Source organism: Pseudochaenichthys georgianus, chromosome 14, assembly GCF_902827115.2.
Source record: "Pseudochaenichthys georgianus chromosome 14, fPseGeo1.2, whole genome shotgun sequence".
In the NCBI taxonomy this organism is placed as follows: Eukaryota; Metazoa; Chordata; class Actinopteri; order Perciformes; family Channichthyidae; genus Pseudochaenichthys; species Pseudochaenichthys georgianus.
The window spans coordinates 21,525,337-21,540,698 of record NC_047516.1 but is presented as its reverse complement, the minus strand read 5'-3'; the positions used below and the strand labels follow the sequence as shown (position 1 = coordinate 21,540,698).

At 41.3% G+C, this 15,362-nt stretch overlaps 1 protein-coding gene across 4 annotated transcripts in view; it reads right to left on the bottom strand.

The window, feature by feature from the left end:
- Positions 1–15,362, bottom strand: part of nrg2a (neuregulin 2a) — a 74,395-nt gene that overhangs the window by 27,206 nt on the left and 31,827 nt on the right. For all 4 annotated transcript variants that reach the window (XM_034099933.2, XM_034099931.2, XM_034099930.2 and 1 more), the window contains exons 2-3: positions 8,340–8,502; positions 6,611–6,729 (exon numbers count right to left, since the gene is read on the bottom strand). In XM_034099933.2, the coding sequence (XP_033955824.1) occupies positions 6,611–6,729; positions 8,340–8,502 (282 nt within the window). The remainder of the gene's footprint in view (positions 1–6,610; positions 6,730–8,339; positions 8,503–15,362) is intronic.

The following is a 15,362-nucleotide window of genomic DNA, read 5'->3' as shown; positions in this document are numbered from 1 at the left end:
GCTGTCCTGAGGTAAGTTGTGATGTTGGAGAAGATAACAAACGGGCCCCTCTCAGTTGATGGCATGTAAGCTTGGACTGCGAAAATAATCAGTTGATTCAATGTTAAACTGTTGGTTATGTTTGGTCATGGCTTTGCATTTACCTTTATATATATTTTATTTTCATTTTCTTGTTCCTGCATTGGAAAGCTTGTGTATGCAAAAGCAGCTTTTTACGAAGCAAGTACGAGCAACATGCATTTTAATATGATTTTGTTATACATCTGTCTGTAATCAAATATTTGCAAATTTGCCTAAAGGCTGTTATAAAAACTATTCAAAAGCGAGGACTTTTTTGAAATAAAAATGACTGCAACGTAAGATACTTGTTGTTTTGCTTCCAAATGACCAGATCAGGATAAATTCCTTGTATCAGTTCATCCTAAATGGCACAAATCTAGCCACATTTTAAGACCACTGTGTGTTCATGCTGTCAATGTGCACCAATGTGGTTCAGTCTATGTCAGATTAAAACATCCTATTTCTCCAGTGGACCCTGATTTTGTGGTCAAACCTGCCAACCTTCAAGTCCCGCGTTTCTGGAGCAATCAAACGGCCACCATGGAGGAATGCCTGTCCAGACCCCTGGACAGAGGATAATTTTGAAAAAGTGGACATGACTAATAGCCCAGCGGCTTGATCCAGGACCTGACAAGCTGTTCTCCAGTGGCCTGTAAATACAGAACGCTTGGCAGATGTGAAGGCCTGTTCCTCTCAGACATGGCTGCTGCTGCTGCGGCGGCTTACACACACCAATCAATAGCATTGACTAGCGTACACACACTCCACTTTACGCCGCAACCACAACTAACATCCTTTAGCGTCATTAGATGAGTTTATCTTGTCTCTTGCGTAGTAGGAGTGAGTGAGTTTTGTTTTTACAACTCAGACCAAATTGGAGACATAGAAGGAGCGAGGGAAGTTTTTGTTTATGTAGTTCAAAGTAGTACTTACTGTAATGCTTCCCTTACGTAGGGCAGATATGACTAATTACTGGAAGAAAACAGAAAAAGATGAGGGAGTTTTTTGTCTCTTGTTTATTTATGGGGGATTATTTTCTCTGTAACATTAAATAATGATTAGGAGACAAAAATAGCTTTCCAGTCCGAAAGAACATGAGTCAAAATGTATCCACGACGTCAGATAATACTCTTCCTTTGTGTTCACGAGGCCAACAATAAGACCCTAGATTATATTCTTCTCTAGTCTTAGATAAAGTGACAATAAGGCATCGACATACCTTGTTTTTCACTTTGACTATACTAAGAAAGAATCAGAGTAGAAGCGGACTGGTTTCAATTATTAAGAGTAAATCCATATTTCTCTCTGCCTGGAGTTAAATACAAAGAATAACGGGAACGTTCTGATTTGTGGCGATTTGGCAATACAGTGTTGCAAGTTTATAACCAGACCAACAACAGACAACCATCTGAAAGTGATAAGCATCAGAACACTTTGCACTTTTAATGAGCAGTTAAAAAATGTCTTAAAAGTCTGCTTCACATCATGTACATGCCTTCAGAGAATGAAGCTACAAAGTGTCCTTAACAAATAAGCTCAGACTTAAAAAAAAAAAAAAAGAATGCATCACAAATTACTTTTAATTAAGAAATTGGATTTTCTGTAGCTGAATGAGATGCAATATATTGCTCCTGACACCGGGCATCCATCTTCCAGCAGTGGCCTGGTTTCAGACTCAACATATGGAATGTGAAGCAAAAATCCCACCATGGTGTGTGAGAGTGAGATGCAACACCTTGTAAAGTCTCACGTTCAGCACACCAGGCCGTTGCTGAGATGCCGTCGTGTTGTCCACTGCTGTGAAAAGTGTCATTTCAAGTTAGTTAAGCACTAGTTTGTGACAGAGGAGGGGGTGTTTTGGCTTCAGGATAGGGGGTAAAACATGTAAAGGTGTATGTGCACATCTGTATGTATGCACATGTGTGTGTGGGCCTTGCATGCATGCATGCGCAAAATTGTTGCTGGAGGGCCCCAGCATGACTGCTGAGGTTGGAGCAATCATATGTTCAGCTGTGATTTCCATCAACACATTCCTGGACGCTCACACACTCTCTCAGTGGAGCTGCGCACAGCACCCCCCAAGGATGTGACCTGCAGCCTGTAGACACATGGCTGCCTCGCAAGCGCTTATCACAACACAGCAGCCTGCAGGATAATGTGAGGCCTTAATCTGAAGCCACGTGGAGCCAAGCAAACTTTGACTAGTGTTGCTCCTTCACACTGGCCTTATAGAAAACAGTTGATGATATACTACACCGTTCTGCAGAAGGCCAGTAGGTCTTACCATGCCAGACTGATTACAGGGTAGAGGTCAGACCAGATGGACAACAAATGGTCCCTCGTCCTCGACAATGGGGGTTGGGTATAGGGCTGGAACACCACTCAGGAAAAGGTAGCAAGTGTTACAGAACTGGCTAAGAGGGTATGTGCTATTCCAGACCACCATGACACCAACTTACACACATGCTCTTGTGAATTGTGTCACAATGCCGGAGTTGGCAAAAAACAAACAATCAATGGGGACAAAAGTCCTGGGGATTCAGAGAAGAATGTCAAAATGTATCCACTGATTGATATCAGGTTTCAAAAGTGCAGCCTCAGGGAATGTGAGAGTATGAACATGAATCTTGAAACATTGAAAACAAGCAACTTGGGCGATGCAGCTCAGCAGAACATCCAACCATCTGTGCTGAATAATTGCTCAGTAACTGGCACTCGATCGGCTGACAGTGTGCATTTCTGCTCTGCCGGACAAACAGAAAGACATGGGTAAAATCCCCAAACAGGCGCAATCATTCAACGTTATTGGCGAACTGCATGGCTGGCGCGAAGCCAACATGTACTGCGTGCTTTAAAATGCACGAGGGGTTCAGTTTAGGTTCAGCCTTGAACACGGTGGTTATTTTTTCTCGAGGCAATTTCCACACCATGCTCAACGTCTTAGAAAAACAAAGGTGTCGCATTTGCCCGATATTGATATGGGTTGGCTTGGACTGAGTAATGACCAGTTGTCGTATCAATAATGAGGGCTTATATGTTTTTGCTGTTTATGATAAGTGGCAGGCTTCCCCTCTGCATACCCCTTTAGCTTTAAGTACAGTAGATCCATCACTTTTTGATTAAGGCTAACTCAGGGCGACGCATCAGTTTCTTTTGGCACTGTAATTTCTAATTGCACTACTGTGTTCAAACTTGTTGGTTAAATGTGAAGCTGTGTTTGGAATAGCGGAGAAATGTCCCGACTTCAAAGAAAGGGAAAGTCTCCCTAATTAAGGGGGGAGAACATAAATCAAATAATTAAAACAATTAAGAGCTACTTTCACCCTTCACCTCACACAAAGACAGTGTGTCCAATCGCAGTGAGGAGTCTGCTGAGCTTGTGGTGGCCTGTATTCACCATGTGGTGGAGCTGAGTGATGGTCTCCCAAATCTGCCTCCACCAGAACAGACAGCAGGCACTGCGAGGGAAGGAAGGATGCTCCTTTTTCGACTGTATCATCTACGATCACGTTTCTGTCTGCGCAAAAGCCAGAATCTCTAATGATTGCATTTTCCTCAGAGACTTTCATGAAGCCGGTCCAAGCGGTGTTAGCATGCTTGGCTCTACACATGACTGTAGACATGAGATACAGTAGGTGTCTCGGACAACGATAGCGAGCACTAACAGCATTTTAAAATGGGTGTGAAAGTCTCCTCTGCAACACGGCGGGCTCTTCTCTTCCTCTTCTTCATACTTTTCTCTCCCTTTCTCAGTGTCTGTCTCTTTCTCTCTCGCTGTATCCCCCTCTCGTTCGCTACCCTAATGTCTTTGTCTGCTTCCTGTCATGCATTCCCTAATTTTGTATCCAACCCCCCTGCTTTATTCACGCTCTCCTCTTCTTTTTTTCTCCCTCTGTCCATCTACATCTGCACCCCTCCCCTTGCTCTCCCTCCCTAGAAGGCACACATACACAGATAATACTGCGGCTACATGCTGCTTCGGCAACATACTGCAGCAGGCAAGCGTACTCCACTGCAGCCCTTTAACACGATAGCCATTTCTCTTATGACCTTAGGATGACGAGCAGCCCTTGGTCTTAAAAGGAAATATGTGTCTTATGCATCAATATCAAGCAAAAAGACACATTTGGCTCAAACCCTTTCAAAAACAACCTGTGTCATGGCAGACGGAGCCCTTAATTGTCACCCTACCAACGAAATGTGTTTCCCCCCCCCTCAAAATCAGCACATTTTAAGCATGTCATCAACCTATGACAATCACAGCAACAGGCACCGTTTGCTGCCACTTCTCTTTTATTGGCATATGTTTCAGCGAAGCCCTCCCCCTGCCTATGGACATACCACCCCCGATTCGCCCCGTCTTGCCTTCTCCCCTGAAGCATGACGGAACTAGGCGTGCTGTTCGAACACAATGGGACTTTTTTTAAATAACAGTGAACATTCGCACATACACACGAAAACACAAGAAAACACCTGCGAGACAGACATGCGGTGATCACGGCGCTTGAGAGGACACACAGTGATGCCATTGTGTGGATATCCAGGAGTGATGTAAAGCAACGTCACTGTTGACAGACATGCACTCAAAGAACACACACAAAAATGTGCACAAATGTACACTGTTAAACAAATCTTTGACTATTAGCATCTGGTTTAATCACCTTTTGCAGCAGACGTAGTGATATCATGTGTTAAAGCAGTGTGTGATGAGAGCGGTGTGCTATAGCATTGCTCAGTCCGGTTTTATCCATTGTGGCTACTGTATGTCTCAGCCCACATGTTCACTCCTTTGTAATATTATATTTTCTTTGATATGTTGGCATTACCGTACAAGCTTCTTTGCTAGGATCATCATATAGAGTTTCACAGGCCATTGGTCACATGTTCATGAGCCTTCATTAAACACTCGTGCAAACAGGTGCTACCACCAGGGATTCCCCCGACCTCTGCAGGATGTACAGTTTACCCTGATATATATTTAATTAAATGTGAGATGGTGATTACCATTTAATTTGTATATAAATGTTGGCAGTGGGGCTTTGAGTCTTGCGTCAATAACCTTTTAATAAATGACATGGATAAAAAGAAATCTATCAGTGCTCTGGAACAAAGCCAAATGTCATAATAAGCGTACAGTAAGTCACACGATCCGGCTGTAAAACTCAACAGAAACGTTTTGGATGCATTTAAGAAAAATGAGGCGATGTGAAGCCCCATTTAAATACAAGATGGATGACTTGTGCTCAATTGTTTGCTGGAAATCAAACGTGCATATTGGACACAATGGGTCCTTTCTTGTAAAAGAATAGCTGCTAGTCTAATGATGCATCTCAGCTTAAGTCTGCTAACTGTAAACAAAAGGTGGCCTTGACAAATATAGAGAAAGGAGGGAGAGTCATTATTTAGCCTGAATGTGAATACAAGGACGCTGAGTGATGGCTCAACTCCAGTCCCGCTTCTCTTTTTCTTTTTCCAGCTACACCTCCCCTGCCAGTGTGGGATTCTACGAAATCATCCCGTTGTCAAGGTCAGCGATGAGAATAGTGTGTATGAGAAACCTCCAGAAGCACCACTTTATCTTCAATGGTGGAAAGTTGGTACATTTACTCAAGTACGGTCATTATGTACTTTATTATTTCCATTTCCGACCCTGTTGCTCTACAAATAATGTTTCATGTCGTATTAAAGGTTAATATAAACTTTATTGATACCTTGTTAGCATGTACAAGCTACCCAGCAGTATATATAGTAAAAAAATAAGCTTCACATTAACCAGCTGCAAATATGTTTAAAGACGAACTGAGTACTTTGACTAACTTCTTATTTTCCGACTCTCGAAAAGCAATGAGTGAATATATACATTTCGTCAAGACATGGTTTACTTGCAATGGCATAAATATGTCATCACCCATGTTAAGCTTGCTAAAAAAACAACACTATCTGCCCTGACTCTGTTCAACATCACAACTCTTTGTCTGCACTGCATCAAAGTCTAGAGACATTGTTTAGCGTCCTTCCGATAGAAAATCCAGGTGTGTGAAAGACAAGCTGCCGCATAGTTCTCCGTCCAGAAGCAAAACAACATCAATTATATCTGAGCTGCAAATGTCTTTACTGTATATGTATTTAGATGTTTTGTTACACTGGCTACCCACAGCAGCCACACACTCCCCACCCGCACTGCTTGGAACAAACACGAACTCACCACCCCACCAAAAGGAAGCAGCTGTTATCAAAACTCTTTCATCTGCTACAGTACTTTGAAAAACTCCCAAACGTACACACACGACTACTGAACGAGCCAGTTCGATTTTATCACACACTGCAAAGACGATTCTTGTTTACTACTTTCATATTATGTCAAGCTATGTTCTACGGTATACTGCATTGTTGTGTGCAATGTCGTTTTGTGGGATTTCACAGCAATGTAACACGGAGAGATCACACCATACCTTTAAATTCCATTCACTACCAAGTACAATGTACTGTTCCACCGATACCAACAATGTACATCTTGTGCCACTTCACGTGTTGCTTAGGTAGTACTCACTGCTTTGGACGTTAACAGTGCCGGTGGAGTTGTCCTTTCCCAGCGTGTTCTCCACCACACACGTGTAATTCCCAGAATCCTCCAGTTTTGCTCTGTTGATCTGGAGTTTGGAGTTCCTCCTGTGGGAGACAACACTTGCAAAGCTGAGTCAGAGGAATCAGGGCAGGGAGGAAATAGCATGGAAACGCAACAAGTGGAAACATGGGGGACAGAGACAGACAACAGGGCAAGCATCAGTATGGCAACAGCTCTTTGCTTTGATAGCGAGACATAATCACTTACTCTGGGGCCAAATTTGAGGGGGGAAAAACACTGATTACAGTTTTAAAAAAGCATAGGGCCGAGTGTTACTGGCATACTCTCTAATAAAAGGGGTTATTGGTTTAACAGTGCAGGTGGATATACATCAATAGGAGGTTTTACTACAATACTTTGTCAAAGCCAGCTGCCTTTATGTAAGTCATTATTAGCCAACCTGACTAAGAGAGAACCATGGATGTATTAAGGGAGACGAATATGGCAGAGCTTGTAAACCCTGTTGCCAAATTGGCTACAACTACAAAGATCCCATGAAAGAGCCAAAAAAGCATTTTTCCCAGTAGACTTTCATTAAAATAAGTATTCTGCAAAGGTTTTACCAGTACACCTCAAATTGCTAACAAAGTCAATTATGACTATTTGTCTAATGAATTGTTACATTTGTTTTTAAAAGAATATATATCTCTGTGGGGTAATTCAAGTATGTTCACTGGCCTCGGAGTAACTAGCCGAAACATATAGGAAAACTGGTACGAGAGATAAAACATCCATGGAACAAGAACACGGTATTGTGGGTTTTTCCAGGTTTCACTCGTCTTAAATTAAATAAGTGAAATGTTTAACCGTCAGATGCTAAAATGCAGTGTTAAAATATCTCTCTGAGGTTAGTGATACAAAGGGCAATGTCTCGGTCAAGCAAACATTAGCCGGTGTCAGAGCGTGACCAGTAGTAACATGTGAATGTATATCTTTAACGGTGGTTGTGTTTAATTGCCTCAAAGTGGAATTTTTTATTTGACTTTTTTTTATCTCACTCAGACTCTTCTTGCTGAACAAAGTTTAAAATAAATAAATAAGAAAAATGGATTTGCATAAATCATCATACGACATTTAAAGGTGGGGTAGGTAAGTTTCAGAAACCGGCTCGAGATACACTTTTTGTTATATTCCATGGAATGCTCTTAACATCCCGATAGCAATGAATATCTGAAGTGCTTTGACAAAAAACCCATAAATAAATGTCATCTGTAGAAGCCGTAATACTGTAAAAAGTACAACCAATCGGATTGGATGGCCTACCTGCCTGTCAGCCTTCCATCGGGGCACAAACTTATCTCGTGCCCTCATTGGTCATGTGCGCGTTCGTGTGTGTTGGAGGAGGGGCTCTATAAGGAAGTGGCAGATTTTCTCCGGTTGTGTATTTTCAAATTCTAGCGATCTCGAGCCGGTTTCTCAAATGTACCTACCCCACCTTTAATTGATTGAATAAACGTTTGTAGTCCAAAGCATTGAGTACATGCTTTTATTCCACTTATTTATTGAGGCTTTTAAACTTGTTTCAAACTGCAGTTTCATGAAAAACGGAATAAGCACATTCTTCTCCTGATAACAGCATCCTTAGGAGTACCTCGGTCTATTTCCATCTTACACTGTATGTAAGGTTTACATGACATGGATGACTTATACTCACGAGGTGTCCCTTATTTTGAGTGTTTTGCTTTTCCTCAGCTCGTTGCCATCTTTGAACCATCTGAAGGAGAGAGAGCTCCCTTTGGCCGCACACTTAACTATGAGCTTGCCTCCCTCGTCCACTGTTATTGGATTCTTCATCGGTTTTAACTTTGGAGCCGCAGCTAAAAAGGGGACAAAGAAAAAGGCATTGTTATGAACCACCATCGACACACATTTTCTTGATGATTGTGTGCATTGATTTTAGGAGAAACAGCGGGTCAAAGCAGGACAATCACGGTCTCTACGGACTGAGCAGATAACTCTCTCATGCAACCGCCAGATGTTGTCACTGGAGACATCATCAACCTTGCCTCGGACTAATAAACATGCTGAATTTCACTCTGGATTTATTGCTCTGAAGACACCCTGAAGCAATATTTAGCAAACATGCCCGAGCTGATGAAGAACATTTGCAACCAAAGACCGATGCATTATTAAAAGTGGTAAATAAAAAACACATTGAAAATGCAATAACCTGTTTGTTGTGAGTACAGCATCAAAAAGAAGACGTAGTCAGTAATAAAATAGTAGCACTTTCCTCTGCTATCAAGTTACTTACTATGTTCATATTTTATAACAGTGTATATTATATCTGATGTGTGAGACAAATATGTTCACAACTTATTTTTCCTCTAATTGAAATATGACAATGATCTTTGTCTAAACGCACACACACACACACACACACACACACACACACACACACACACACACACACACACACACACACACACACACACACACACACACACACACACACACACACACACACACACACACACACACACACACACACACACACACACACACACACACACACACACACACACACACACACACACACACACACACACACACACACACACACACACACACACCCACACACACACACTTACACACTTGCCAGCTGACAGCTGCGCACATGTTTAGGAGAAGACTCATGCAGGGAGGAGCGAGGGAGAAGGGGTGAACAAGGGTCAACCAGGGGCTGTCCAAGATGCCCCCCACTCCCCCTCACTCTCCCTCTATTACACACAAACCCACTCCCTCCATGTGTAACATTTACAATTTCATGCTTAACTGAGTGGTCCTACAAACTACAGCAGTGCATCTCCACTACAGCGGTGGCTACAGAATGAAGACTAACAAAGCCTGACGAGCACAGAATAGTATACATAGGTAATGACTTCAATTACACATTTAAAAAGTAGTGCACCAAAGTCGGCCCCCGTCTTCCTCTTTTGAGGAGACTGTCCTACTTCCCTGACCTAGTAAAGGCGACATGTCTGAAAAAAAGAAAAACCTTTATGATGCTGCATTGTTCTTTTTTTCTTTGTTAGTTTAAGACGACAGCTGAGATGGATCATGGGGTACAGTTGGGTTTGGATTGACAGTGTGACATTTACAATGGTAAAGCACACACTTAAGCCGTTACGAAATAGTCTATCGTGATGTTCTGCAGTGTTCTGAAGTCACCGCTATTATTAATATCCTTATTCAGCTCACCACATTAGCCACATATACAAGTTTTCTCATGCACACAGCTTTGCAAGCCTGGCAGATAGACAGAGCAAATAAAGAGGTCTGTCAACCCAGCAGTGTTCGGTACCTTGCGAGTGTGTGTGTGTGTGTGTGTGTGTGTGTGTGTGTGTGTGTGTGTGTGTGTGTGTGTGTGTGTGTGTGTGTGTGTGTGTGTGTGTGTGTGTGTGTGTGTGTGTGTGTGTGTGTGTGTGTGTGTGTGTGTGTGTGTGTGTCCTGCCATCTCTGGTCACTTGGCACTGATTCTCCTGATGCGAGTCAGGCGACAGCTCTCACTTCCTGTCGTGGATCTCCTTGCTATCTGACTTTGAACTACTTAACATTTGATGCTTTACAAAATCTACCACCATCCATCCTCGCACACCCACGTCATGTCTCACGTAAAGGCCCATATTTGATGTATGGTGTGTTCCTAAATCATTTAAGAAACATATTCTATAAATAGAATTCACTTAATTTGGATCTTGGGTGTTTACTGACATGATTCGCCAACATTTTGTCCCACTTTAAGAAGACGTTGTGCACATTTTCAGGTCCATATTTGTATTTTGTGTGACGTGTTTAGATACCTTAATGTTAATGCTGCAGCACCTTTGTTCACCCTCTGTCTGAAACCAGAGCCCAGTCTGCTCTGATTGGTTAGCTGGCCGGCACTGTCGTGATTGGTCAACCGCTCAGAGATGTACCGCCCATTAGCCTATCACTTACAATTTGCGGATTACTATCCAATAGAAGCGCGAGTGTTACATAGTGATGTCATGTCACAGAAGTAAATAAAACTGTCCAATGGAGGCGTTTCATGCAGGGGGAGGGGGGGGGGACTGGTGGATGAGAAACTTCCTTTGCAGACCATTTACATGCACACAAAGCTAACACACTACAGGAAAGGGAAAACTCCTAAAGTCATTATCGGGTCTCTTTAAATTATATATTTATTTCTTGATTCTTGAATGTTTTTACCAAATCGCATCCTATTTAAGGGGATCCAATGAATTTAAATACTATTTTTACTTCACATCAAAAGCAGTCATGATTCTTCCACAGTATACTACAAGAGCCTTTCTTTTCCACTGGAGTCAAAGATAGTGAAATGTCAAATTTAAAATAGCTCACAAACAGCTCAGATCAACGGAAAAACAACTATTCTTAGCTCAAAAGCATCTTTTTGTTACTATAATTATTCTGCAGCTGGAAAGACAGAGGTCTTTTATCTGGGAACAGCTTCCTGTAGGAAAATGTGAGTGATGATATTCATGGCGTTTGGAAAAGAAAGACAAAGAATCTAACACAAGGCAGACGCTCCTTTGTGCCGTGGCACCGAAGGACATAATGAGCTTTAATTCAGGATGGATGTATGTGCGGCGTAAGATTTGACTGCCCCAACAGGCTTTGGGACAATAAACATTGTTAATATTATATGCTGAAAATCATAACATTAAATAGGCTACACATACACGTTATCGCCATTTCAGATCGACTCTGCATGTGGCGCGCGTATATCAATAGCCTCCAGCAAGACCATATACTGAACATGATAAAAAAAAATACTGATGCTGCCAGATGTTCTTCATTAAACATTTCTGTTATTTAACAAATGTAATATAGTATATGGGACTTGATGTTAAATACAGATCAGAATGAAAAATGTTCTATGGTCTACTGATCCCCCTAATTTTCACATTAGGCTGGCTAATGGAAACATACCAGCAATGAATGAGTTATACTGCACGTGATGACAGAGCCTATGTGCACGGTTAGCAGCCGCATCAGATGTTTTCATGGCTCGTTCTCAAGTTCCAAAATCAACTTTCTAAGAAAAACTATTTTGTTTGAATATAATTTACTGTATAGGGAAAAGAAAGTGTGGGGCTCTCTGCTGGAACTGCTACCCCCGCGACCCGACCACGGATAAGCGGGAGAAGATGGATGGATAATTTACTGTAAAAGAAACTTATCATACACTACTGTATATAATGACTTATATAACGCCATGCACTCAAGGGTGCATATGTACATGATCTCCAAACACACCGTGCTCTGCTCGACTAAAACCAGCACACTGCCCCAGGAAAGCCTTGTCAGTCATAGTCAGAGAACAGCAGGAATGAGGTTGCACCGTAAAGCAAGAATATGTAGGACTTTGCCTGAACACAGTTTTGTCCTTGCCAAGCAAATTAAACAAGCCATGTCCTTGCCTGGAAAAGTTACAGGACTGCACTTCTCATCAACCAAGAGAGCCAGATGTGCAAGAAGGTCTGCTCCATCCACAGGATACACTTTTAATGAAGACACAGGAGTCCATCAGACACTCCAGCTCTGAGATACAGATGTTCACCATTATACTGCATGGATAGTCTTTATGTCCACGTTAAATATTGTGTCTTTCCAACTCTTTAATCTGTGCCGCACAAAATACATTTGCCTCTAAAGATTATCAAAGAACATGTTGACATTGGTCAGTGACATAGTTTCTTGGAATAATGGTTGTAAAACAGAGCATCTTAAAAGGAGATACTTTGATGTAACGACTTTTAAGTCAACTGTACTTGACATAAAGCATATTAAATCTACAAACTGTAATGTTTTCCAACAAGAGGATAAAGAGTGATTATCATTGGAAATAGAATAATTTCTTGGAGGCAAATGGTTATCTCATTTTCCATTACACCAGTGGAAAAAGTGTCGGGCAGCTACGATAAACCCCTCGCCTCAACAACAGCCTGATTCTCTCTTTCTGAAGCCGAGGGGCAGCTGCAGACATGGACTATAAAAACCAAATTTGAGAATAGAAGCCTAACCGGCGTGTCAACAGCTCATGCCTTGGGTAACAGTTGGAGACCTCGGCGCAGAGAGAGGTTCAAACACAAAGTCAGTTGATGAATTAACAATGCCTTGCTCGTATTATTGAGTTAACATTTCAGTTTTACTTCCAGGAGCTTAGGAAAAGAATCCGAGGCATGCCTTTGTGTTTCCCCCTTCGAGACAAAGTATCGCTGATTACTCTGGTGTTATGTCACTTTACTGCACACTGTCAAAAGACACGTTACATGGTGAGGTAGCTAAAGAAATGGGAACGCATGTGGGAATGCTCTTCAGATATTGCCCACTAGTGCCTGTTCAAAGATATCATTTCAACAGCCTCCCACCACAACCAATACACTTCCCCCAAATAATGATCTGTTACATTGTTTATGTGACTCAAGACACTCTACTTATCTCTCGCCAAACACCACAAATATGCATCCAATAGTGTTTTTTCGTTTATTAAAATGTTTGTGTTTTGTTTTTCTTTGCGGCAGTAAAACATACTTTGATTAAGTCCATCTTGGCATGTCAAAATCCCCATTTGATCAATGCTCAACTTTGTAACTACTATGTTTCATACAACCTGTCTTTATCGCACATACAAAAGTTAACAATGTCAACACAATGCGTGGACTCCTCAGTGGACTCCTCATTTCCTCATTTTATTGATCTGTGTGAATCTTTGCTGTACTGTTTTTTTTTTTTACGCTTACCCTGTTGCTGCTTTGTACAACTGAATTTCCCCTCGGGGATTAATAAAGGTTCATCTTATCTTATCTTATCTTATCCAGATGTGAAGGGACAAATGTCCATTACTACTTTAGCTTTTAAAACACACCCCAAAGAGGCCAAATCATCATATTAAGTTAAAGCAGAAGAACTGGTCTCTGTCACAGCTTTGGGCCATGAACAAATAAGAACCAACACGTTGACCAATCAGCCGGCCCCTGCTAGGAAATAAAAGTGTTCCTTTACACTGAGGGGAACATTTACAAACAGTTCAGCAGCTTTTGCAGAAGCTGAACGCGCCAAAGAAACGGTGGTATTCTTATCCACAAGGAGTAAAATGTAACGCTAACTGTGCTACGATGCAAATGGCGAAATATGCAAATATTTGTACAAATAAATCCAATTGCAAACCGTCCAGTTCACAAAGATCAGCGTAAACACATGCAGTCACACCACTGAAGGACCAATGCACCTTGTTGGGATACAATCTCCAAGAAAAGAAAAGAGATGTCTGCTTCAACTACCTTCACAACATTTTTGTATTTATCGGCAATATTATATCAGTCCAACCCCTACGATAACACATACCGTCTTGCGTTCTGATTTGATATGTGCCTTTGACTGCTGGTCCTTTTTGGTTAGCAAATGACTTTCATGTTAATTGTCATACTGTTTCGGTACACACTCATTGTTGTTGAATTACTCAAAAGTGCAATAAAAACTGCAGGCAAATTAGGTATGAGAAGTCAGCGACATTTGCATCTCAGTTGCGCTCCCAACACACACACTGGATGTGTGTTTCGCATGAGTTAGTAGATCAGACTGGACCTGATACTGTACTACTGCTGACAGTTACAGAGCGAAAGGTCTCCAATGGGATGCAAATGTTTCTGATGGATGAGTAACATCATTTCAGACATGCTAGTTTAGATTAAAACCACATCTGGCCTCTTGCTTACATGGCCAACTTTAATATCAGGTTTGGGAGTTGTGCTAAGTTCTGCCAATTTCTTTACAAAAGCAACATAAGGACAGGCAAAGAAAATGGGCAAACCACAGATGTTGCATTTGGTGTCATATCTTGCAAAAATACTATTGTGATTTAAGTTTATGTTGGTATAGTAAAGGGCAATTGTTGACAGAAGTGGTTAACATTTGATCAGCATAGCTAACTGAAGTGCATTACAAGCACTCACAGCATTCCACAGATTCTTTGGTAAACAGGAGATTTCAAAAGTTTCATCAGCAGATTGCTTTCAGATTAAAAGCCTGTCATAATATTTCTCTGCACACACGTGTTTGTCAACCGATTTTTGGTTTTGATTAACCGTGTTTAGTCTACCAGCGACAGTGACACTCTTTGAACAGATATTAAGGTGTTTCATCGGCACTATTATTCTGTAGGTTGGTTTAAGTTGTAATAGTCTCTGATTTTACTTTCTGATTCGTTTCAAGTCGTTGTTGTAACAGATCATGATAGAGTAATTTTGTAAGAGCAATTATATGAAGCAAGATCCGACATGAATTAGAAGCTCAGACTGTGCTTCACCACCTTCTCCTTACACCACTAGCCATTATGCAAAACAAATAATAGCTTTATTTCAATTATAAAAGTTGTGGTAGGTGTTACATTATTAAAGTGTCTGACACAAAATGAAGGATCTCATACATAACTAATTCTAAATACCCTGACAACACAAGCAAACCCAGCCAGAAGGAAACTGGTTGTGTCTTGTGCTGATACAATATAAGATGGATGGTTGAAGTTTATAGATTGCAACATCATCAGCAAAATAATATTTATGTAGGTCAGGCGAACTGTACAGGGATTTCTAACTGCTATTGAAAAAAAAAGAGACATGCTTTCTTGTAGTATTGTATTGATGACAGATTTGATGAAATGCCTGTA